The 26,976-nt window shown below is 41.0% G+C and overlaps 1 protein-coding gene across 1 annotated transcript in view; it reads right to left on the bottom strand.

The window, feature by feature from the left end:
- Positions 1-609: 609 nt before the first annotated feature.
- The window catches only part of SLC9A6 (solute carrier family 9 member A6), a gene marked incomplete at its 5' end in the record, with an annotated part of 50,789 nt that continues 24,422 nt past the window's right edge, over positions 610-26,976 (bottom strand). The window contains 7 exons of the mRNA XM_082864457.1: positions 610-1,633; positions 5,264-5,369; positions 11,019-11,098; positions 13,377-13,407; positions 19,321-19,474; positions 20,396-20,507; positions 26,369-26,482. Coding sequence (XP_082720583.1) covers positions 1,361-1,633; positions 5,264-5,369; positions 11,019-11,098; positions 13,377-13,407; positions 19,321-19,474; positions 20,396-20,507; positions 26,369-26,482 — 870 coding nt within the window. The 3' untranslated portion in view covers positions 610-1,360. The remainder of the gene's footprint in view (positions 1,634-5,263; positions 5,370-11,018; positions 11,099-13,376; positions 13,408-19,320; positions 19,475-20,395; positions 20,508-26,368; positions 26,483-26,976) is intronic.

Genomic DNA, 26,976 nt, shown 5'->3' with positions numbered 1-26,976 from the left:
TCGGAAAGGATCCCCCCGCTAAGATTCAATGCACCATTAGGTATCTGCAGCTTACAAAATAGGATCCACTTGCATACTCTGAATACGAAATGGGCAATGTTATGTACCCTTCCTTGAAAACTGTAAAAAAACAAAACAAACATGGCAGCTTAGGTATTTCATATTAAAATGTCACATGAGCATGAAGACAACTACACCTGGTGCACACAAAGGAGCAACCGCCCTCACAGCAAGCTCTCCGCAGCGCTGTACTTCTCTCATGACTGGCTGTGGTGTAGTGTGGAACGGTCATGGATTCATAAATTAACTTTTAACATCAACTACAGACTAATGAATGACAATTAGACACAAGTAAGTTCAAAAGTTTTACATTTTGCTCCTGTTTGGCTGCTAAAGAGCAGCGATTTAAATTCATATAAAAACTTCTGACCACAAAGCTTGCTATACACATAAAGTACATAATCAAAAAGTAAGCAGCAATTGAATTTCTTATTTAAACTTATCTGGTATATATTATTTACATATTTGGGGGGAGAGCTCTCCGAAACCACCATGCTCCTTACTCCCCTTCCTGGCCTCTGCCCCCTCTCCGCCTGCCCCAGCCCCTCCAAATCGAAATCAAGTGCTCTGAACTATATACAACTGTACTTTGGCTAAGTGGGCTGGATGGCGTGACTCCTTCCCAGGTCTTGGAGTGGAAGAAAAGAAACAAAGTCTTGGAAGTCATGTGCAGCCTTCTTTTCCGAGTAGCAGTGTACTGTAGCCAACAAATCTGTTCTTTTCATGGCAAGGGGGGCAAAGGGCCCCCGCACTTCACTCCCCAATCTGAATGGGGCAAGATCCAGAGCCACTGGCCTCTTGCACCACAACAGGCCACCGGACAAAAAGGAAAGGAAAAGGTCACGACAGAGGCAGCAGCAATCAACACAAGTTTCCCGACAAAGGAACTTCTCCTGCTAGCACTCCCCCCTCTTCCTCTCCCTCCCCTCCCACAAATTCATTGCCTTAAAATTAATTCATATCACGAGAACTCGGTACTCTGGTTAAGTGTCAAGTAAATATAAGAAAGAGTAAATCTGTCACCTTGTATACTTGAACTGGGACATAAAGCTGGGACACACGACATCACTGAAATTAACTTTCTAAAACAGATCCGGTCTACATAGTGCAGCCAATAAAACGTAAGAGTTTGTTCACAATCTGCCTTGTACAGGGTATTTATAGTCTTTCGATGCCATATAAATAGCATTTATACAGCTTAAACATTCAGAGACATGCACTGGGACTTTTTAGGTAGTACGAATTTCTTCACAATCACATGTGCAAATTTTACAGATCACTAAGTGAGTAATGAGTAAGCTTAGGCTGGACCGTGTCTTGTATTATCTAACAAATTTAACGGGGGTTCAGAGTCATCCATAGGAAGAACCAGGCGTGTTCCCCGAATGACCAGTTCATGGTCCCCGAATGCAAGTTCCCGATCCAGGGCATCTTCAGAACTGTTTCCCATAAATCTCCTAGGGGCACCGGACGATGCTGATTCAGTGTTCACGGTAGAATCTCCATACGTCAAACTAATATCACCATCATTGAGAATAAGATCGGAGTCATCATCTTTCAACTGTTCCTGGTTCTAAATTCAAATAAAATAAGTTTTGCGAATTGTTATGAAATTCAAGAAACATTTCCAATAGCAGAATTTTCAAGGATGCCCTATTTAAAAAGCTTCAGGATAAAGTCAAAAGTCCTCACCTTGGCTTAAAAGACACTGTGCGACTTGGGCCCCTCAGCTTCATCTCCCACCACCTTCTGTTTCTCTGACCTCACCCGCCTCACTGTGTGCCCGAAGACTGAAGTGCTGACAGCTGCCCCAAATCTCTCGTGCTTTCTCTTACGTTCTGTCCCCTCTCCCCTCCTTCATGTAACTAGCGCCTACTTATCACTGAGGTCTTGGCTGAAAAGTCACTTTCTCCCAGAAGTCTTCCTTGATCATCCAAGGCTAGCTTAGGGGTCCTCCTGTGTTCTCCCCTAGCGTCCTGTACTTAGTCTTCTCCTTAGAGTGGCACTTACCCCTTTGCGTAACTGCTCAGGCAGTGGTCTGCGCCACACACACCCCCCCCCGCACTAGACCCTAAGTCCCTTGTACGCTGTACTTCAATCACCTAACAGTTTGGGGGCACAGAGAAAGTATTCGCTAAATATAAGTTCGATTGTTGAACAGATTTATATAAATGAAGCTTTTACTGCCGTATCAACAATACCTAGAAATACTGAACCCTCACTACACACTTGTCACCCAGCTCAACGGGCGTTGGTTCTAATGGAAACTTTGGGGCCAAAAAGAACATAAATAAAGTTCCAGAAAAGGGAAAAACGTCTAGCATATATAGTGCCACTGTGGCAAATTAAAAAGTGTACATGTGCACAGGAAAGTCTAGAAGGTATTCAACAAAATGATGATAGTTAGCTCTGCATGACAGAATTGCTAGTGGTTTTTATTTTCTTATGTTTTTGTACTATCTGAAATTTTATTATAATGAGTACATATTACTTTTAAAAATCAGAAAGTCATTTTTAAAAATGTAGAGTAAGAATTATTCTAAATAGTCATATTGATCTAGCAAAAAAAAAGTCTGTGACTAACACTCCTTGAGGGAAGTAGAGCTGACAGAAACATCCTACACTCAGCTCTCCTATCCTGTGCATGTTTAAAATCTTTAAATTTGTCTAAGATGGTCAAATAGACTGAGGGCACGATTGGACAAAAATTTTTAAACTTAAAAAAAATTTGCTGTTGCTAGAAATTTGCCTAAATACTCAAAGACAAAGACATGTGAATTAAAAACCAAACAAACCCATTCCACCAACCAGCCATAATCCCTTCCTGCCCAATCCATTTATAACAGTTAAGTCTAACAAGCGTGTCTAACGCTTAATTCAGCAATACTCAAAGCTCTGTGGCACCTTCACTCGTCAGCAGGGGCTCTTCAGCACCTTCTAATGACTTTATTAAGTTTCAGGTTTGGGGCAATATCTACCAAATTTTAAAATGCATATGACTTTTGACCTAGCAACTTAACCTTTAAAATCTATTCTTTATAACTTTATATTCTTGGGTAAATTTATATACACAAGGATATTCACTGTAAACATTGTTTGTAATAACAAAAACACAAAAGGAGGAACAATGTAAAGGTCTAGCCACAGGAGACTAATTAAATCAATCTTGGCAAAACCACACTGTGCAGCCACCAATAGAGAGAAGGTAAGGGATCTCATGGACTCTTAGAAACATATCCATGCTGTATCATTAAGTGAAAAAAGCAAGTAGCAGGACAATACTCTTATTATGATCCCATTTGTGTAAAACAATAAAGAGAGCTATATATACACATATAAGTTTGTGTAGATAAACTATAGCAGGGAGTATCCAAAATAAACCCTTAATAAAGACTGCCTCTGGGGGATGGAGGTGGGAGAAAGAGAGTGACTTTTATTTTTCACTTTGTACGTTCCATACTGTTTGAATATCTGGCTGTAAGCATGCTACTTTTATAATTTAATAAGTAGTTAACATAGCAAAAATTAAATTAAAAAATTAAGTTTTATGGTTGTTATGGGTTACATGGTATCTCCCCCCCGCACCCCCCCCCCCCCCAAGAGATGTGAAATCCTAACTCCCAGTACCTGTGAATGTGACCTTATCTGGAAATAGAGTCTTTGCAGGTGATCACATTAAGATTAGGTCCTTGGTGTGGGCCCTGAGCAAGTATGACTGGTGGGTGTCCTTATAAAAAGGGGAAATTTGGAGACACAGACGCATACGTGCACACAGGGAGAATGCCAGGTACAGATGAAGACAGAGATCTGTGTGATGCATCTTCAAGCCAAAGAATGCCAAAGATGGCCAGCAAACCACGAGAAGCTGGAGAGAGCCCTCGGAAGGCCCCAACCCTACTGGCACCTTGACCTCAGACTTCTAGCCTCCAGAACTTGAAACAGTAAATTTCTGTTGTTAAGCCATTCAGTTCGGGGTACTCTGTTATGGCAGCCCAAGGAAACGAATAGAACAATGCCGTATTTTGCTATCCACAGGACACACAGGCATTGTGGAACTCTTCTGGCTTTTGGTGATGGCGAGTGGGTCTTTGGAATCCCAGAGCCAGACCTCAATGACTTAACTGACAAAGCTGGCTGACCCCTCAGCACAGAGCCACATGGGCTAACAGGGTAAAGAGGGAATGGGGGCCGTGCTTGATATGGGAGCCTGGGCAAAGTGGCAGGGAGGGACAAGACAACACGGGGTGTTGCCCCCAGCCCACCAGTAGTCTGTCGGAACTGTGCACTGACTCAACATAATACAACGCTGCAGGGTGCTCCTCCCTGACCCAGGTGCCACCCCTGCTAAGACTCCTCTTCCCCATCCGTTCTCTGTGGGATCTGCTCGAAAACACCACAGAGGCGGTCACAGGGAACTGGAGGGTGCACATCTACACTGCTTTACCACAGCCTCATCTCTCAACTCAAGGTGTTGCATCAGAGTAGTCAAAATTGGTGGGTTTTGTTAACATGGGTACTTTATTTGATGCACCAGATTATTTTTGAAGGGTTGGGTTAGAAGTAAAGGTTTTTAAAAAAGAACTTGAAAAATTAAATGTTCATATTTTAAAATAAAAACTGGTTAGCATTTGTCATTTCTTTCTTTGTGGCAATACCTGCTGAATCACTAATCTTATGTCGGCAGCTAAGGAAAAAATATGGAATCTAGATTATATCTAGATATATCCATGCCTCCCAGCAATACGGTACACAGGTAGATAAACTTTCCCTAATACCCGAAATAAAAGAGCATCTGTTGCACTTTAGGGGCATCAAAAAATGTTTTAGTAATCCTCTCCACATGACTGTGACGACCCTGATTTATAGATTACAATATACGCAGTTAGTACTAAGCTCAGGCCACATGCTGCAAATAAATGAAAACCAGCATGGAAATAGAATTATTTACTAAAATCACTGACAGTAAGATGAGATGCTATTCTGTATCTTTTTTCAAATGACGGCTCAAAGGCGGTGAATTATATTTATAGATTTCAGTGCATTTTCTGGCTGAGCAAAATATGTTTATATTCCTGCTTGTGGATTTTATACCTTAAACGCAAGCAAAGCAAAACAAAACAAAAAACCAGTAACCCATCCACAGAACAGGTAGTTTTAAATTTAACTTAATGAAGAACTTAGGTTCTGGATAAAACCAACTTACCTCATAAGCCTGGGGGCTGGTTAGGCATCTCGCAACGGGTCCACAGCAGGCAGGGAGGGTTGTCGTGAGAGGAGGCCCACTGTGCGTCAGCAGAGGCTTCAGATAGCTGTGCCAGTTAAGGAAGAGCTGCGTTCCTTTCTTTACCAATTTAAAAGAACAATCTGTTTGATAACAATCACTGTCACAGTGTACCTACCAATTCAGATAGCAAATGTTGTCCCATTTCATGACCCTATTATGCAACGGGAGGGAGATTTTATTATTATCTCTGTTTTACAAATATGGAAACTCAGGCTCATAAAAGTCAATGATCTGCCTAAAGTCACACAATTAAGTAAACGGAGGACCAATACTCGAACCCAGATTGGCTTGATTCCAAATCCTATGCCCTTTCCACTACATCATATTGCCTTTCTGATTTTACTAAAGCCAAAAGGAAGACAAAATCGCTCTCAATTTAGCGCTGAAGGAGACACGGAAGAAACTAAAGAATGGTAAGAGCCTAAAAAGAGATTAAATATTCCAGTAGTAGAATATAGCAATAAAAATGGTTTTAATTATTTATTGTAGACTCAGCTGGCCTCTTCAATGAGTTGAAACTTTAGTATCAAAGGAAACTCAATTCTAAAAACATTAAAAAAATTATGCATCATGAGGTCCTCTGTCATAGACTCTTATTTCAGTATTCATCTATTCTCCAAAAATAAAAATAAAAACAGATGCAACAACATATTTGATACTCAGAAGAAAAAAAGAGGGAATCATGAGAAAAAGCAGAAAAAGGGAGAAAGACACATACATATTCGCTACTTTCTAAAATTACAACTTAAGGTTGTTCTCAATTAAAAATGAGGAGGCCAAAGAAATTTACATAAATTCACATATTTATAAACTCTAAGATTAAAGTACTTCATATAAACACACTTACATAGCTCATAAAACATCTTGCCACACAAAACCACTGAAAATCTGGAATGATGAATTCTACTAGTGCATTAAGTACAGAAAGTACCAGATCGTAGTTTACTGGTACTTAACAGGCTAGTACAGAGGCTAATAAGTCTTGGTATTTAACTCTATAAGAACAAATTCCCTAAAAACTAAAACTTACCAAGTATTGACAAAAGGAAATCTGAATAGTCCTGTATTTATTAAAGAAACTAAAAACCTCTTCATACAAAAAGTTCCAGGCCCAGAAGGCTTCACTGGTTAAAATCTTCCCAGACTTAAGAAATACACAAACTCCTCCAGAAAAATAGAAAAAGAGAAAAATTCTTCCCTACCTGTTTTATAAAACTAGCACAATCTTCCTATAGAAACTTGACAAGGACATTACAAGAAAAAAAAATCACGAGCCAATACCTCTCATGAAAAGACACAAAAATCAGACACAAAATACTAGCAAATTAAATCTAGTGACATACACAGTGAATAATATCATAATCAAGTGGGATTTGTTCCAGTAATGTAAAATTGGCTTAACATTCAAACAATTGATGAAAATCAGCAAGATAACACACTAAAGGAGAAAAAATAAATACACGATCATCTCAGTTGATGTAGAAAAAGCGTCTAATAATATTCAGTACCTATTTATGGTAAGAACTCTTAGCAGACTAGAAATAGAAAGGAATTTTCTTACATTGATCAAGGATATCTCAAAAACTGACAGCTAACATCATACTCAATGGTGAAATATTGAAAAATTTCCCCCTTAGGTCAGGAATAAGACAAGAATGCCCGCTATCATCACTTACATTTAACATTGTACTGGGAATGTCCAGCCAATATAATAAGACATAAAAATAAAACATTATTATTCACTTGGTTATGTGCATAGAAAATAGAATCTAAAAACTATTAGAAATGTAAGTAAACTTAACAAGATTGCTGGATACAAGGCCAATATATAAAAATCCAATTATATACCTATATATTAAGGGCAAAAATGTAGAAAATAAAATAAAATGAAATACATACCATTTACAATAGCACCCAAAATACCAAATATATAGAGATAAATATAATGAAAGATGTGCAAGACCTGTCACTAAAAACTATAAAACATTAATGAGAGAAGTTAAAGAAGATCTAAATGAATGGAGGATATACAGTGTTCATGGATTGGAAGACTCAATATTGTTAAAATGTCAGTTCTCTCCAAATTCATCCACAGATTTAATACAAATTCAATAATTTGCCAGCAGCTTTTTTTCTGTGTGTGTGTGAGCATGAGTGTGCATGTATGTATGGAAAATGACAAGTTGTTTCTAAAATTTAGATGAAAATGCCATGGACCTAAAATAGCTAAGGCAATACTAAAGAATGACAAACCTGTAGAATTTCTCCTATTGGATAGCAAGACTTATTAAAAAGTACAATAATTAAGAGAGTGTGGTATTGATGTAAAAATAGACAAAGAGAAAAGACGGTCCGGAAACAAGAGCCCCCCGACTTATATGGCCAAGTGATTTACAACAAAATTTCCACTGCAATACAGTGGGTTAAGGATGGCATTTCCAATAAACGGTGCTGGGTCAACTGAATACTCGTATGGGAAAAAATAGGTCTTGACCCACACCTCACGCTATACACAAAAATCAATTTGTAATGGATCGAAGACTTAAATGTGATAGTTAAGACAATCATATGTTTAGAAGAAAACATAGGAAAATATCTTCATGACCTTGGGATATAAAAGATCTCTTAAGACACAAAAAGCACTAACCATAAAAGAAAAGATTAATGAAATAAACTTCATTAAAATGAAGAATTTCTGTTCCTCAAAAGACAGGATTACAAAAATGAAAAGGTGAGCTATAGATTGGGAGAAGATAGTCACAATACATATAACTAACAAAGAACTCAATTCAGGAATGTAGAAAGAATTACAAGTAAATAAAAAAAAGATAAGACAGTTCAATTAAATAGTGAGCAAAAGAACCGAACAGACACACTTCATAAAAGAGGATATCCAAATGGCCAATAAACATATGAAAGGAAACCTCATCAGAGGAATGCAAATTAAACCACATGAGGTATCACCACGCACCCACTGAAATGGCTAAAATTTCAAATGCTGGCCAATACCAAGTTTTGGAGAAGATGTGGAACAACTTAACTTGCTGGTGGGAGTGTAAATTGGTTACAACCACTCTGGAAAACAGGTTGGCAATATCTATTAAAGCTAAACATACACTTGCTCCAAATTCCATTCCTAGATATATACCCAAGAGAAATGAGTGCCTATGTTCATCAAAAGATGTACAAACAGGGAATTCCCTGGTGGCACAGTGGTTAAGAATCCACCTGCCAGTGCAGGGGACACGGGTTCAAGCCCTGGTCGGGGAAGATCCCACACGCTGCGGAGCAACTAAGCCTATGCGCCACAACTACTGAGCCTATGCTCTAGAGCCCACAAGCCACAACTACTGAGCCCACGTGCTGCAACTACTGAGCCCGTGTGCCTAGAGCCCATGTTCCGCAACAAGAGAAGCCACCGCAGTGAGAAGTCCGCGCACCACAATGAAGAGCAGCCCCCGCTCAGCGCAACTAGAGAAAGCCCTCCCGCAGCAACGAAGACCCAACGCAGCCATAAATAAATAAATTAATTAAAAGATTATTTTTTTAAAAAAAGATGTACAAATGTTTAGCTTTATTTATAATCGTCAAAAGCAGGAAACAACCTAAACGTTTATCAACAATAGTTTCTGAGATATCCTTAACCAAAAAAAAAAAAAAAAGAAAACCCCCCAAAACCAAAACCCCGTAGTATATTCATACTATTTATGGAACACTACACAGCAATGATAAAGAATGAATTACTGGTACAGGCAACAATATAGATAAGTTACACAATGTTGACTGAAAGAAGCAAAACATAAAGTAATACATAGTATATAATTCCATTTATATGAAGATCAAAAATAGGTAAAACTAATCCATGTTGCAAGGAATCAGAACAGTGGCCGCCCTTTTGGCTGTAAGGCCTTCAGGGAAGTCATTACTGACTGCAGGGAAAACAGGGAGCCTTCTGGGGTGCTTGAAATGTTCTTCGTATCTTTATATGGGTGGCAGGCACACAGGTGTATACATAAGTCAAAATTCATTAAGCCGTATCCTTAAGATTTGTATACATTACTGTATTTAAGTTATATCTCAATTATAACAAATGAACAAATGGACTGCACAAAGGAACTGAAATCTAGAATGATGAATGATTAATTATACTAGGGCACTAGGTATTAAAATTACCAAGTCTTAGTCTAGTAGTACTGAGTCAAACAATTCTTGGTGGTCACTTCTATAAGAATATAAAAAAATATTATTCTACTCTTTCTCTACATTAGGATCATTTAATTATTTTGTATATTATGCAGAAAATATACAAAACATTTATGAAGGAAAAACTAAACAATTTTTGTTAAATCAGAGGGATGAAAAAAATCCCAAGAGATATGGGAGTGGCTTATACCCAAAATGCTGATAATGGAGCCAAAAGTAATGACATAATCATTGACATATCAATGACATAATCATTAAACAATTTTTTTTTTTTTTGCGGTACACAGGCCTCTCACTGTTGTGGCCCCATTGCGGAGCACAGGCTCCGGACGCGCAGGCTCAGCGGCCATGGCTCACAGGCCCAGCTGCTCCGCGGCATGTGGGATCTTCCCAGACCAGGGCATGAACCCGTGTCCCCCGCATCGGCAGGTGGACTCTCAACCACTGTGCCACCAGGGAAGCCCTCATTAAACAATTTTAAGGAGCCAGGATCTCTCTCCCTCTAATAGGAGTCTTAATACCATAGATAAGCGAGTATTCATGTTCCCGTATATTGAGACCTCGTAAAAAGTGAATGTAAAAATCTAGCAAACAGAATATAGTAAATAGTAGCTTCTAATGATAATTGTCAAGCGCATTTTTTGTAAACATAGAAGGTTTTGATCAGAAAGTCAAAAGCAAGGGAAAAACATTTTACATGGTTGTCCCAAATTTGCTTCAATGGAACATAAACCAGGTTTTGATTCCCTTACTGATAAGTCTCAGCCAGAAAGAACTCCATGGTCCCTTTTTCTAGTTCAACTTTCAAATAAGAAATTAATTTTAATAAATAGTGAGTGATAAAATGTTTTTTAAAAGGCATGATTTAAACAGGTTATTATATATAGCCCGACCCAAAGTATAGCTATGAAGAAGACTGTTACGATAGGACAAGAAGGAAATTGGTAAACAATGAAGCACTGGCATTCTGAATGGAGAGGAGAATCTCCCAGTCTGTGGAAAGGTCAGAGAAAAAACGACATCGCTGACTACTGCGGTACCTAGCATCACTGAATTTCTCATTCTCATGTTTTTTCCTAAGGCAGTCTTTCCTCTTTTACTCTAACAAGCACACGGACAAACACCAACAAATCCCTTTTGCGGCATTCACTCGATTAGCTAAAGGACAATAAATATTAAAGTTTGCTCAATAAATAAACCTATATATCAAAACAAGTCTATCATAAGGGCTCCTGAGTCCCTGCATACAGCAAGCTTCTGCAATAACCAGTCCTTACTGGTTCCATGGGTTTTCAGAGGATTCATCTGTGTGGGTTTCCTCTGGTAACCTTCTCTACTACACTGAAGGGGAAAGGGAAGACCAAAGGCAGGTTTTATATTCCAGTTCAGGAAGAGAGTGGTCAAAACCGTTGTTCCATTAAACTCTAGCGTCCACGTCCATACTGCCATTTTTTTTCTCAGTTAAGGATACTTATGATCAAAGTTATACCATATCCGGAAAAGCCAGGCACTCTCTGCTTTGGTAGTTCTTCTTTCACTTTCAGGAATACCCTGCAAACAGATCATAAATCAATACATACACAAAGATAAAAACACATTTAGTTAAGAGTCATTTCTTTGTAGAATCAGGAACATAGCCTACTGCATACGAGATACTCTCCAACATGGGTAACATGAGAAATTTAATAGCTTGTACACTGCAGCTTGGGAATAAAAAATTGAAGTGTTTTTCTGAACACTTCTATTACTCAGGCTGCTTACTGATTTATGAGTCTACTGGCATTTAAAAAAATCAGTGTGGGATAATCCATCCCCTAAATCTGAAAGGCTTACACCCATGTGAACTGCACCTTAAGTAGAAAACATCCCATCAACATCCCGATCTCTGGGAGTTGTCATGGGTCCCAAAGTTAACTGGCATTTTCAAAGTTGCTACTATGTTCTTAGAACACTAGCAAAATGTAAGTAAGTAGGGAAATTCCATGTTAAGCCTGACTGGGTAGGAGGGAAAAGTAACAGCAAGCAGGCCTCTTCAAAAACAACTCCCCCCAAACATCAACTGGGTCCTTATGTGTAATATGATGCGGTCGGCCAGCAGTGGCGCTGTTAGGCCACCTGGTTCCTCTCGGCTCTGACATGAACTAGTTGGGCAACTCCCTTTCCCTCTCTCCAGCGGAGCTTTTTCATGTATACAATGTTACTCGAAGGCTCTATCCAGCATGAATGTTCTATGTTTCCGGGATTTTCGAAGAGTACGGAGTTTAGATTCTGGCTTTTGGTTCCTGTTCTTCCTGGTCTTCGAAATAAATGAATCTTCCTCTCAACATGTATCAAAACATAGACAATATAAAAATGTTTGAGAACGCTGTATGGGCTTACAAGAGCGGAGAATCACCCATATTTCCTTTCACATCAGGAGGCATTGGTTTGTATGTCTCCGCTTTTTGAAGAGCGACGAATCTGTAAATCTCACATGATCCTCTCACCACATGAGCACCTGTACACCCAACTCCCACACGCTCCATAGTTACTAAAATCTTCCTCTGGGCTTCCCAGTGGACACTCGAAATACTGAGTAAACAATATACTGAGCCAAGGCATCCATACGGTTTTGAGGGCAAGGTAAAAATGAGATTTTTTTTCCTGGATGTCACAGCTGCTACTCACCTACCTGGCTCTCTCCCTGTCACTCCATTTCCATTTGTCCTCTGTGGCGACAGAGGGGACATAGCAAGTGGAGACTTTCGCAGATGGTGATCAAGCACTTGTCCGAGGGCCTGTTTGGTAACTCTTCTTGTTTGGCCGTGGGGGTGGAGGCACTGAGGAGCTATTGCCCCTTGGAAAGCACCCCAGCAGCTCACCGTCATGGGAATTTATCCAGCCTTGTTGTACAAATAGTGCAAGCCCATGAAATTATACTTTAAGGTTCTGACCACAAAAGGGGCAAGTACTTACTATGTCACGTACACACTCAGCACTCAATAGCTAGCAAAATTAGCATTCAGGAAATGAATCTGATAAAAAACATTTTTAAACTACACTCTGAAGTCAAATAAACCAGGGCTTGTTTCAGACAAGAAAAAGAACTGTGTTTTTAAAGAGATGCTTTCCATCTTCAAAAACCTCATTTCTGTGATTCCCCATCTCATGTCTAGGGCAGAGGCACATAGTCAGTGGTGCTCAGAAAGCATTAACAAGTGGCGGGAAAATACCAGAAAAGGGTGGTCAGTCTAGGGAAGGCACTGAGTCACACTGCATTCAGTCTACCAGGTTCAGGTTCAGAGGAACAACTGAGAAAGTGACACATGGAAGTAAGCAAGGAAACATGGGCAAGGCTGAGGCACGGGGTAAGACAGCACATTCTCCTGAACAGGCAGGAAAGACTGGCTGAAGAGTCCAACGCTTCTGGGCAGTTCTCAAGGGCAGCTGCTGGTCATCCAATTTGAAAGTTACACAGGAAGAGCAGCTGGAGTGGGGCTTACATCAGAGACAAGCCTTCCTGCGCAAACCAAAGTGGAAAAAGGCTCTCCGTGCCAGAGCAGTCACTTGAAAACCCAGGAGCACTTAAGGGACTGCTCTCGTCTGTGGCCAAAGCCCAGGTTGGCCCAAAGATAGGAGAGCTGTCACCCTTGATAACCACACGCTGCCTAAAATTCAGTTTTGTCTCTATCGAGCAGTGAGAAAAGCCAGGAATGATGTCAGTTAAAAGCTGATGCAAATAGGACAGGATCTAAATAATAGTGACATGAAGTCTACAGTAGATTTGTTTTCTTTCCAAGCGACTACACATTTGACAGAAATGCCAGAGACAACACAAATGCATATTTACCAAATGTTCTTGGTCTGAATCAACACCAACCCTAAAGGAGAAACACAAAAGGAAAATGAGATCTTGCAGTCAAAAGAAAAATTGTCTATTCACATATGGGCACTGTCAGGCAACTACTTTTCTCAACGCAGAAGCTATGGAATGCTTAATATTTTCGTGCTTCTCGATGGCTGGTGACGTAGACTTTTGGCTCCTACCACTCTCCTTAGCACGGCTTGGACCCTAAGGCAAGCAGGGTCTACTAATATTCTCTTCCTGCAATCCAATCCCACTTACCAGTTTCAGAAAAAGAACTTTTTCTTCTGTAAGTCCACTACAAGCAGGAGTCAGGGAAAGCAGCATTGCCCCAGTGGCTGAATAAGAACTACAACGTAGTTCCAAAAACAAGGCTGGCCCAATGCAGTTCCAGGAGGGAGCTGCATGTTTTCGGACCTCTTGGCTCTCACGGCAACATCCTCTTATGACTGCAGAGAGGGTCCAATTACAGGGGTTTTCCCATAGGCTAATGGACAGACATTAGCCTTGGTTCTTCAGAATTCTTTCTTATCTGCTTTCCGTATCCCAGGGAACAGCTTCATTATGAAGAAGCTCTCTTTGACTCCTCTACCCCCTCAGCATGAGCACTCACCAACCCCGCTCATTCTTCCCCTAAACTGTTTCTCAGGTCTTCTCTCCTTTCCAACTGCTCAAGCTCGGGCCTCATTCTGACTCGTGGGGTCTGGAGCAACTGGCTGTAAGGTTGCCCAGCTGCCAGGCTCTCCTCTAGAGTTAGCCACCTAAAGCAGAGAACTAACTCACTGGCTTGTTCCCTGGACAAAAGACTCTGAGAGCAGCTTGCAACCCAGAGGGTCAAGTCTAAAGTCCTTTGTGTGGCATGCAAGACTCTACAAACTAGCCTCCCCCGCTGCTCCAGCCTAGCTTTCCCCTCATCCTCGCCCACATACCCGCTGTTAGCCAGACCGACTGCTCCTCTCCCCAAATCCTGTCCTCCCCTGAGCTTCCACGCCTCCGCTCATGGTGTTCCCTCTATCGGAAATGTACTGCCCCTTATTTTTTTTTTTGTCCTCCTTTTTCAAGTTCCAAAGGAACCATTCTATGGCCCCTTCAGGCAGGGCTTTTCCTTTGTGCTTTTACAGCACTTTCTAGATTCCTTTATTATAATACTTAGCACAGTATAGTTATTTACCGGTCAGTCTCCCCCAAAAGACTGTGAGCTCCTTGAGGGTAAAGGCCATGTCCCAATTCATCTCCGTATCCCCAGAGTCTAGCACAGTACCTGACACACAATAGGTGCTCAAATGTTTATCGATTAAGGTCACTACTACAGACAACACAGTAAAAATAGCAGCGTGAGACGCTGTAGCAGGAGCAGCCCAGTAACACCGAAGGGAGGAAAATGATGCACGACCTTATCTGGAAGGCAAGTGAATCAGGGCCAAAGACTTGAAAACAGATGGCCACGACCAGCTTCAGAATTGAAAGAAACGCTCATTTCTTCCTTGTTAAGATGGCCAGAAGCTGTTTAATATCTTCTTAGCCAGATTAAACTCTAATCACATTTGTGTATCTCAAGTGACATCTAGTGGTCTTGAAGACAGCACATTTGGGTTTTTTTGTTTTTCTGGTTTTTTTAATAAATTTTATTTATTTATTTATTTATTGGCTGCATTGGGTCTTCGTTGCTGTGTGCGGGCTTTCTCTAGCTGGGGTGAGCGGGGGCTACTCTGTTGCGGTGCGCGGGCTTCTCATTGTTGTGGCTTCTCTTGCTGTGGAGCACGGGCTCTAGGCGTGTAGGCTTCAGTAGTTGTGGCACGTGGGCTCAGTAGTTGTGGCTTGCGGGCTCTAGAGCTCAGGCTCAGTAGTTGTGGCGCACAGGCTTAGTTGCTCCGCGGCATGTGGGATCTTCCCGGGCCAGGGCTCGAACCTGTGTCCCTTGCATTGGCAGGCAGATTCTTTTTTTTTTTTTTTTTTTTTTGCAGTATGCGGGCCTCTCACTGCTGTGGCCTCTCCCATTGCGGAGCACAGGCTCCAGACGCCATGGCTCATGGGCCTAGGTGCTCCGCGGCATGTGGGATCTTCCCAGACCGGGGCACGAACCCGTGTCCCCTGCATCGGCAGGCGGACTCTCAACCACTGCGCCACCAGGGAAGCTCGGCAGGCAGATTCTTAATCACTGCACCACCAGGAAAGCCCCCTGAAGATAGCACATTTGTAATTCTCAGATGGAACAGTACTGGAGGCCAATTCAAGGTAATAAAATTTCTCAGAGCAGTTATTATCTGCCAGGCACTGTGCTAAGCACAGGGCATAGACATGAATTAGACACGGCTCTGCCCTCAAGGAGCTCACAGACTAGTGGGGGAGACAGATACAACTAGAGCATAATCCCTAAGGGCTTTGCAATCCAGGAGGGCTGGGTTCCAATCTGACCTCATCTCCTTTCTAGCTGTTTGAATTCAGTCAAGTTATGCAGCCCTATGAACCGCAGTTCGATCACCTGGAAAATGGGGATGACAGACCCCACACAGAGTCGCTGCAAGGATCAAACAAGAAAATGTGTCTAAAGATTTTAAAACAGTGTCCCATACATCACTAACATTCTCTAAATGGTAGCTCTTATAACAATATCATTATTACAAGGCTGACCAAAACACGTGCTGTAACAGAGGTACTCCATGCAGACGGAAGAGTGGTGCTGAGAGAAAAGAAGAGGGCAAAAGGAGGAGGCGTTTGAGCTGTGCCATCTCCTGGGAGTGAAAGAGAATTTCAGGCAGAGGCAACAGTGTGAGCAAAGGTTTGGAGATGGAGAAATGCAAAGTATGTGTGGTAAATGACAAGGAGCCAAAGGTGACTGTCACAGACTATGCGAAAGGACCTACGAAGAGCTGGCTAGCTCTCACTCACTGAGGAGCCGTTGTCCACGCAACAGGACAGATCATGTCACTTTCTTGCTTTCAAATCCTACAAGATTGCCAATTTCGATTTTAAAATCCAAACTCCTTACCGTGTCCTACAGGACCCGATAGCAGGGGTCCACAAACTACAGCCCACAGGCCAATTCGGTGCACCTCCCGCTTTTGTGAATAAAGTCTTGTGGGAACACAGCCACGGCAACTGATTCACATATTGTCTATGGGACTTTCACGCTGGAGTTGAGTAGCTGAGACAGAGGCCATACAGCCTTCAAAGCCTAAAATATTACTCTCTGGCCCTTTAGAGGACACGTTTGCCAACCCCTGCCCCTAAAGGATCTTGCCCACCTCGTTTCCTACCTACCCTTCAGTCACTGTAGTCCAGCTAGGTGGGCTTTGTTCCTTTCCATTCAATAGGCTACATTTGTGCCTACCTCAGGGCCTTTGCACATGCTCTCCCCTCTGCCTGGACTGCTCTTCCTCCTGCTCACCATTTAACTGGCATCATCTTGTCATTCAGGTAGACTGAGCTCAAATCTAACCTCAGAGAGACCTTTCTTGATCTCCACCTATAAAATACATCTATCCCCAGCTACTATCATAGTACCTTGTTTGCCATCATAGCATTTAACATCATCTAAAATTGTCATCTTCATTTATTTACTTGCTAGCTTACTATCTGTCTTCTTCCACCACAGTACAGACATTATGAGACCAGGGACCTCTTCTATCTTATTACTACCACTGCACCTCTCCAGACCAGGGTCTCTTAACCTTCGCATTACCAACATCTTGGTCCAGATCATTCTTTGTTGTGAGGGCTGCTCTGGGCACTGGAGGACGTTCAGCAGCATCCTTGGCCTCCCCTCTTAGATTGTGACAATCAAAAATGTCTCCAGGCACTGCCAAATGTCCCTGGCGGGGGGGATCACCCCCAGTTGAGAACCACTAAGTTAGAGAACCATGGCACATAGTTGGTTCTCAATCAGTATTTATCGAATGAATGAATAAAAGGCTTTACAGACATTAATTAGCTCACTGAATCCTTACAACAACCCTGGGAGGGAGGTACTGTTACACACGTCGCAAACGGGGAACCTGAGGCTGAGAAAGGTTAAAGAACTTGCTCAAGATCACAGAATTACTAAACGAAGGGGCAAGAACTCAAAGTCAGGTCTGATCCTGCATGAATTTTAAACCTGGAGGACTTTTTAGTATCCTCACAGTTGTACTAGACAAATTTGGGGGGAGGTAAGAAAAACTTAAATTCCAGTCTCTGTTTGAAAAGAGGCCAAAAAAAACCCCCCCAAACAGCAACAACAGTAACAAGAGTTAACCTAAGACTGTAAAGTAATGGATACAACTGAATGCCAAACTATGCTACAAGACAGGCAAGATGGAGCCAAAAAGCTTGCAAAGCTGGTGAGGTAGATTCGACTTTATGTGAATAGGTAGGTTTTTGTGGGGGTTTTTTTGGCGGGGGGTAAGCGTGGGTATTTGGTTTGGTTTACGTGGAAGGCAGTTAGGGAAGAGAACTGATTCTACTTAAACACTGAGACTCCACTTAAGACTGTTATTTTTCCTAAATTATCTCACATTTAATTTTGTTGTTCTTAGTAGAATAAGGAAGAGCCTTCATTTACAAGCTCTTGAGGAAAAAAAGGAGTTTAATCCTTCAAAAATGGACCACCCTCATTTCTTGATGCAGCATTCTAGGAGAAATTAAGTGAGACTGGAGGCTCCTCTGTCCACCACTTAATGATATGTATGACCTTGAATAACTTAGAAACTTTCTAAGCCTCTATTTCCTCACTTGTAAATGGAGCGATTGTCATTAGACAAATACGTAAAATGTACCTAGCACAATGCCTAGCACATAGTAGGTGCTCAACAAATGCCAGGTCCTCCCTGAAGTAATAATCAGGGTTACAAGAACATTATTTTGGTGTATTTTCAATTATCTACAATAACAGCACAGGAATTGTAAGAAAGGGATTTGAACAGTAAAGGGAGAGAAAGGCAGTAACAACATTCAAAGTCTGAGCGCCGGCTGCAATTTAGAGTGTTAAGAGAAAGGCATAAGAGAATGAAAAAAAATGGAGAACAGATTCTATAAGATGTGAAATACTGTTTTTTCTAATGAACCTTACACATGCTGGAAGCTCAGTAGCTCTTAAGGTCTATGAAGTTACAGCCAAACACAGAAGTAAAATCTACGAAGGCTTTAGCAACATACACTGCTATACCCATGGAAACAAAGGCAGAACTCTTCAGATACAAGGGAGCTTTCCAATTGAATACATTAACTAGTGTGCATTCAAGACTAAGACGTCACAACCTTGGCCTTGGATTGTCAGGTCAGGAACCATGCTGATCATGAAGATGAGAAAGAATGACAATATCCAGTTGTGATTGGGGTTGGGATAAACCGGACTGCCTCATATACTGCAAATATAAGAAGATTTTTGATCCGGTCTGGTAATACGGATCATAAACCTTAAATAGAGGTATATCCCTTGACCAAGCAATTCCACTTTTTAGGAATGCATCCTAAGGAAATTGATAAGTGCACAATGGTGTATGCATTTACAAACGTTCACACTCAGTAAGAGCAAAATCCTCAATTGTTAGCCATAACAGCAAAATCCTAGAAACAATACAAAAGTCCAATGGTAGGGATTTGGTTAATAAATTATAATATATGCAGCCACTAAAATAATGATATTTACTAACATAAATGTCTATGCTATATTACATTTAAAAATCAGTTTACAAGAGTACCTGAAGTGTTGCCCCTTTTTGTTAAAAAAATATGTAAAGCACAGCAAGAGGTCTAGCAAGACATCCCTCAAAAGTGTTAACAACAGTTTTTATTCTTCTTTTGCATGTTTTCCATTTTTTTCTGTACTACATGTTATATACTTTTTAAAAGAAACGAAATATTAGAGACCTGTCAAAGCTCAAAATTGTCTCATGATTAAAACAACCCATATTATATTTTAATATTAAAATGAGGGCCCCTCACTACTTACCTTATATGCAAGCATGACAGCATGGCGGTGGTACCACCACCAAACACCCACACAGTAAAAAACACAATCAGAAGTGTGGTGCTGAACATCATTTGGCGGGCGTAAGTGGCAGTATCTCGAATGGCCAAGGCAAATGCCATTGCACCACGAAGACCTACAAGGGAATGGAAGGACAATGCGAGCTTCATAAATTCAGAGAAATAGGGCACATTCTGAGACCTTAGAAGAGCATGAACAAATACGTAATATATTTTAACATACAGAAGTATATACAAACAAATACAAAAAGAATTAGCAGATGATACAGGCATTGATCGTTTAACAATTTTTTGAAATCTGTTTTAAAATTTACTTACACTAAAGTTCACTCTTTTGGGTGTACAGTTCCATGAATTTTGACAAATGTATAGAGGTGTGTGACCACTACTACAAGTGAGACACAGAGTGGTTTCATCGCCCCTCTCCCAAATTCATTTGTGCTACCCTCATTTTAGTCTAACCTCTCGTCACCCTACCAAACCCTAGCAACCACTGATCTGCTCTGCATCGCTGGGCTTTTGTCTTTTTGAGAATGTTGCGTAAATGGAACATATGTTATGTAACCATTTGAGCCTGGCTTCTTTCACTCAGCATAATGCCTCTGACGTCCATGCATGTTGTTGTGTGTATCACTAGTTTGTTCTTTTTAGTGCTGAGGAGGATTCCATGGCATGGATGTACCACAGTTTGCTTATTCCCTCACTCACTGGAAGACAGACAGTTGGGCTGTTTCCAGGTTTTGGCAATTACAAATTGCCGTAAACATTCACATACAGGTTTTTGTGTGAAAATGCATCATCTTTACCTCCTCCACTACACGTGACATAGTTCCGAACTGGGAATTTGGAACCAGAACATGAAAAAATCCCCATAGAAGGGAATGGCACACTTTTAAAAAGAATTTTCTACTGGAGGTTGCAACTTTAATATTTAAGGGAGTCTCACATTATCAGCATATCATTTCGGTCTGAAATCAAGTTGGTGTATGACTGTGAGTTGTTTCTTGGAGTAAGCAAGAGAGGGAATTATAACTTACCAGCAAACATCATCATGTGTTGAAAATTTGATCCAATCTTACTTCTTCTACCCAAATTAAGTAGGAGGGACAAGGGATAAATATTGGCAGCTCTTCCCAAGAAAATAGCAATCTAAAATTATTAATAGGTTAAGGATAATTCTTTTCATTATTAACATTCTTTACACTATACCTTCAAGATGGTGAAACACTATCTTAGGGAGCTCAGTTTCTAACACACAGTCTTTACTTATTTTTTTAATTTAAAAAATTTTTTAACATCTTTACAAGAGTATAATTGCTTTACAATGGTGTGTTAGTTTCTGCTGTATAACAAAGTGAATCAGTTATATGTATACATATATCCCCATATCCCCTCCCTCTTGCATCTCCCTCCCACCCTCCCTATCTCACCTCTCTAGGTGGTCACAAAGCACCGAGCTTTTATCCCCCTGTGCTATGCAGCTGCTTCCCACTAGCTATGTATTTGACGTTAGGTAGTGTATATATGTCAATGCCACTCTCTCACTTCATCTCAGCTTACCCTTCCCCCTCCCTGTAACAGTCTTTAGATTCCACTGTCTGACTCAGCACCGTCCAATGGAACTTTCTGCCACGATAGTACTATAGCTGCACTGTCCAACATGAGTGCCTGAAGTGTGGCTAGTGTGACTGAAATTTTCATTTAATTTCATTAACTTAAATTTAAATAATTACATGTGGTTAGTTGCTACCAAAATTGGACAGTGCAGGTCTAAGATATAGGACATTCATTAGATGAATAGGAACATGTTTAAAAACAGAGCTTCTTTGGCATAACCTTAAGATTACTAATATAACAGTCTAGTTCATCTTAACTGACAGTGTTGGTAGGGGGAAGAGTAATACTGGCTAAACTTGCCCTTGCTTCCTCAGAACAAAGGGCAGCTCAAACACCTCATACCACTGAAATTCCTGCTAACCTTGATGTACTTCTCTGAGTTTACACTTTCACCCTGCTTCAAAGGGAAGGCTTAATTGGAATTAAGAATGGTTTTAACTAGAAACCAATTTTAGTGTCTTTTTCTCCAGTTTGCTCTCTATAGAGACTCTTGCTTTAAAATACAATTTTGGTTTCAGGGGTTACAATACAGTCTCCTCCTCATTTTCTGAAAGGAATATAAAGGAAAATCTAAGATTAAAAACAAAAGAAGGTGGGGGAAAAAAAGAAGGTGGGGGACCTAAGTAACTTTGGAAATGCGTGGAGTTTGTAGGACTAAAGGCAAAAGGAACTGCAGATAAGCATTACATGCTCATTGATAAAGTTGCTTCCCATGGGAGCACTGGGTAACAATCCTGATATTACTATGCATGCTGGAATGGAACAGTTAAGTAATGGATGGTAGAAGGTGGGAGCCAGGTTTCCCACTATTGGAATGGGGATTCACAGATCAGCAGGGGAGGAGGCTAGAATGACCCATATGGTAACGGATTAGAGTTGGAGACATTGGTATCTGGCTTAATAGAAATACAGATGGCTACCTATGTAAATATTTATAGATACACATATATTCAGGAGCTAATATATACATATATATTCCTCCTCTGTCAGCTGGAAGGGCTTAGAAACCAGGACACCCAGTAGCACTGAGCATACCTAGAGCCCAGATCTTGGTTTCTAACACCATTCCCCAATAAAAGGAACCAGGGCTCCTTGGAGAAATGGCTGATTCTAGGGCTGGGGCAGAAAATATATAAGATGAGCCTGAAGCACCTTATAGTTCCAGAAAGTGAGGAAGCACTCACAGAAATTTAAACAAAAACAAAACAAAACAAAACAAACACAAGGGACACCAGAGCCCACTGAAAGAGCTTCTAGTGGCCAAAGCTGGAACAGGTCAAGCAACACAATTTTAAAAGAAGTACTGTATTATAACCTGAAGTATAAAATAAATATCAATGAGCTCGTACTGATATAAATAAGTGATAGCTTAAAACAATAAATGGGGGAGAATAGAAAAATCTCCCGTGGAAAAAATTTCAAATAATTTTCTAGATACTCTGTCTTCGAGGCGGTGGAACTGAACTCCCCAGTCCCTAAGTGTGGCTCCCTGTAGTGACTCCCTTCTAAGCAGTACAACATAGAAAGGGGGGAAATTGAGGAACTTTACAATGGAGCAACCTGACAAACACTATCTAGGCTAAGTGATTAAGACCCAACACAGCCAAAAATAAATAAATTAATTAATTAATTAAAAAAAAAACGAACAAGAAGTAGTGAGGCATAAACTTAGGGGGAGTTTTCCTGGCACATTCCAGGCTAACTTACAACCTAGGAACACGACTTCCGGGAAGGCTCTGCTGCCCTAGTAACCAGACTTGGGAATGGAGAAACGCTGCAGCCTTTTGGCCGTTTCCTGCAACAGCAGATTTAAACACAGTGCTAATGGTAACTTAATATTCACAATAATTGCAGACCCATGAATGACACCTCCCCTCAAAAAAATTGGGGGGTGAAAAATCGACCAAAAATTTCCAAAGAAGGCAACCTTTCAAGAAGACAATTTCAAGAGGCATATTTTACTCACATGTTTTCTTTTCCTTTTTTTTTTTTAACAATAAAGGGCATGGAAAATGCTCAATATCATGAATTAAGAAAGACAGGCAAATCCCACATTATTAACATGCTGATAAGTATGTGCCCTTACCATGATGTGATGAGAATGGCACATTACTTCTGTGGTCTTCCTCCCAAAGAACACACAAGCCTGGTCTAAACACGGGAAAAACATCAGGCAAATTCCAGTTGTGGGACACCCTGAAAAATACCTGACCAGTACCCCATCAAAATTGTCAAAGGTCATCAAAAACAGGGAATGTCTGAGAAACTGTCACAGTCAACTGGAACCTCCAGAGGCATGATGATTCGACAAAAAGTGGCAGCCTGGATGGGACTTTGGATGAGAACAAGGACATTAGGGAAAAACTCTGGGGATCTGAATAAAGTATGAACTTCAGTTAATAATAATGTATCAAGGGCTTCCCTGGTGGCGCAGTGGTTGAGAGTCCGCCTGCCGATGCAGGGGATACTGGTTCGTGCCCCGGTCCGGGAAGATCCCACATGCTGTGGAGTGGCTGGGCCCGTGAGCCATGGCCGCTAAGCCTGCGCATCCGGAGCCTGTGCTCCACAACGGGAGAGTCCACAACAGTGAGAGGCCCGCGTACCGCAAAAATAAATAAATAAATAAATAAATAAATAAATAAATAAATAAATAAATAAATAAAAATAATAATGTATCAATATTGGTTTATTAATTGTGACAAGCATGCCATGCTAATGTAAGATGTTAACAATAGGGGAAACTGGGTGTGGGGTATATGAGAACTTTCTGTATTCACAATTTTTCTGTAAATCTAAAACTAGTTTAGAATCCAAAGGTTATTAAAAGTAGTGATTCCCTGAAAAAAAAACAAGAAACAAGAAAATAAAATAGTAACAACAAAACATGTGGGTCAATGTGGCAGTTACCGCTAGTTATATCCCCAATATCTATTTTTTCTTCCCTCAATAGTAATAGATACTCCTCCCCATCACCTCCAATTTTCATCTGAGTATATAGACACCCAGCCTCCTCTGCTGGGAGGTGTAGCCCATGGGTGTTAGGTGGAAGTGATGTGTGCATGTTCTGGTGGGGGTGAGACACCTGGGACCCTAAGAACAAGGGCAACTCCCTAAGGATGCTCGTAAGGCTGCTTGGGTCCCTGCTGACTTTGTGGAGCAGAGCTTGCCACATCAGTCCAGACTTTCCCATGAGAAGGAAACACATTTCTATCCTCTTTAAACCTTGGTTAACTTGGGTCATTGACACATGAAACCAAACCTATATCCTAACAGACATAGCCAGCAAGAGAGCAACTCTCTCCTGGTAAGAGTCAATTTCCATGGTAGGATTCTGTATTGAGGAACTTCAATTCCTAACAGACTCAGAAACCTATAGAGAATATTTAGCCTTGTTTCTGGATAAGTATAGTGGATCAAACCACTTGACTGCTCAAAAAATTTCTCATAGACTAGCAGGATATGAAGTTACTGACCTCATGGGAGTCTTCCAGCTAAGGTTCTTCTCTTATGAATAAGGCTTTATCATTTTTTGCCTGAAGTTAATTCTCAGAAGACTAAGACTGCAGAATGGCATTTCAGTAATACTTCACTTTCTAACACAGATCCTACTTAGAGCTTTAATTAAAGAAATATTTCTGCCAATCTCTTTTGGCAGAATCTTCATTCTGAGGTGTTTTTTTAAAAACAGTACTTCTTTTGAAAATCACTAATTCAAACATCCCTCTCTCTGACCACAATGTTTCATGTTCACCTATCCCGGATAATTCTTCCACCTCACTGGGACCTCCAGTCCAAAGATCCTGCTACTTTTCCATCAGTCAGTCCTCTCCCTTCTTCATTTCCTTTTTTAGCCACATCTTAATAAAACTCATTCCAATACCTTGCATTCACTTACCCCTCTGTTTTCATTGCACCAACTTGACAAAACACCAAACTCAGATGGACTCAGCTATCTATTTTCTCCACGCTTACAGCTAAATTCTCCTGGACAAAGTCATACAACGGGGCAGATTGATTCTACTGTTAATACTTATTCCTCAAACTCAAATGGGTCCCTAACACTGCTCAGCGATTCTACTGCATTCCTTTGGTCAACTCACTTTCCCACTCTTGCAACCACTATTTCCAAACCTTCTCCTCAAAACTCCTATCACCTATGGGAGCCAGCCTCCTAGAGGGTTCCCTAGTATTCACACCCTTGTGTAGCCTCTGCTAACACTGTACCAGGTTTTGTCTGTGTGACCAATAGAAAATGGCAGAAGGGGTGATGGTACATCACCTCCAAGATTAGGTCATAAAAGGCACTTTGGCCTCCATCTTGGTGCTCTCTCAGCTCACCCACTCTGGGGAAAGCTATGTTGTGCGCTGCCCCATGGAGAGGTCCACGCGGAGAAGAACTGAAGCCTCCAGCTAACAGCCATGTCAGTGAGGTTGGGGTGGCTCCTCCATCCCCAGTCAAGTCTCGAGAGAGTGAAGCCCCAGCCCAGAGCATGACTACAACCTCAGGAGGGATCCTGGAGCCAGAACCAGCCAGTGAAGCTGCTCCTAGATTTCTGACTCTCAGAAACCATGTGAAATAATGCATGTTTGTTGTTTTAAGCTGCTAAGTTTTAGGGTAATTTGTTATATAATAGATAACTGATAGGCCACCTGCTCCTATCTCACTTTCAGCAGATGATCTCACCTCCTACTTTACAGATAAAAATAGAAGTAATCAGACAGGAACGCCATCTTGCAAATGTACCCTCATCTCTACATACCCTACCCTTTCCTGGAACAATGGCAGAGCTGTGCTCCCTCCCACTGAAGGCCTGTCCCTCCCCACGTGCTTTGGGTTCCATCTCCTCCTGCCTTCTCATGAGGCTGGCACTATTGATTGCTGTCTTTCATGTAATCAGCTTCTCCTTTTCAGCTGGGTTTAAAAAACTCAACGAGAGAGAGAGAGAGAGAGAGAGAGAGAGAGAGAGAGAGAGAGAGAGTGAGAGAGAGATGGGGGGAGGGAGGGAGGGAAGGAAGGAGGGGGGGTGGGTGATCCTCCTTCCATCTTTCATCATCTTTCAACTACTGCCCTGTGGCAGACTGCAAACTGCTCCACACCATCCAATCTCTCTTTCTTCCCTTCAGTAATCAAGGACAAACAGTTTTATCTTTTGGGGTTGGCAGAATGGCAGGAGACTTTTTTTCTGTCATTTCAATCTGTTAGTATTATTTGTGTGATAAACAAAAAATGGAAATAGAATAGAATAGATAAAAAAGTTGAAATCCTGATTTGCTTTACTCAGAGGAAAATTTTATATATTTAACTGTATTCTTATCAATCACCCCTCCAGAAAACCCATGCAAATCTCAATTTAAAAAGAAGTTTCCAAAATGGAACACATAATAAAGGATACAAATGCTCCTACCACAAATGTTGGGTTAAAGACATGATTCTGGAATGTGAACAGTGTCAGTCCCATGTAGGAGAAGATGAAATTCTCTGCCAAGAAATTGAGAAGCTCAAACAACTGAAACGAAATTTTAAAAGGTTAGTCCAGTAAATAAAGTTACATAATTTGAAAACATGACTATTACTAAGATATTGAAATAGATACTTCAAATATGTAACGTTCATGTATATCCCCCCAAACTCATGATTCAGAGGGGAGCAAATGTAGAGATGACATTTTTCTGGGCCCACAGAAAAGGCCAGAAATGTTACCCCTTCACTTACCCAATCAGCTTCCCTTCTTCAATCCCCATATTCAGTCATTCTTGTCCTCATCCTGCAAACCCTGCCAATTTTTCTTTTGCAATGTTCTTTGCTATCCCTGCCACTGCCTTAGTCTAACTTTCATCAGTTCCCACCCATAATGCTGTGAAAGAGCCCTAACTGGTAACCCTGCAATCCCTAAAAATATGGCAGTTCCAAGACACGTCCCTCTTTACGGGCTGTAAGATCCAGTTCAAATCCTTTTATCCTGGCACAGAATGCTTCGTGACGACTCTCACAACAGCACCT

Source organism: Leucopleurus acutus, assembly GCF_964270905.1.
Source record: "Leucopleurus acutus genome assembly, chromosome: X".
Lineage (NCBI taxonomy): Eukaryota > Metazoa > Chordata > Mammalia > Artiodactyla > Delphinidae > Leucopleurus > Leucopleurus acutus.
The sequence above is the reverse complement of the archived record's forward strand: the minus strand, read 5'-3'. Positions and strand labels throughout refer to the sequence as shown.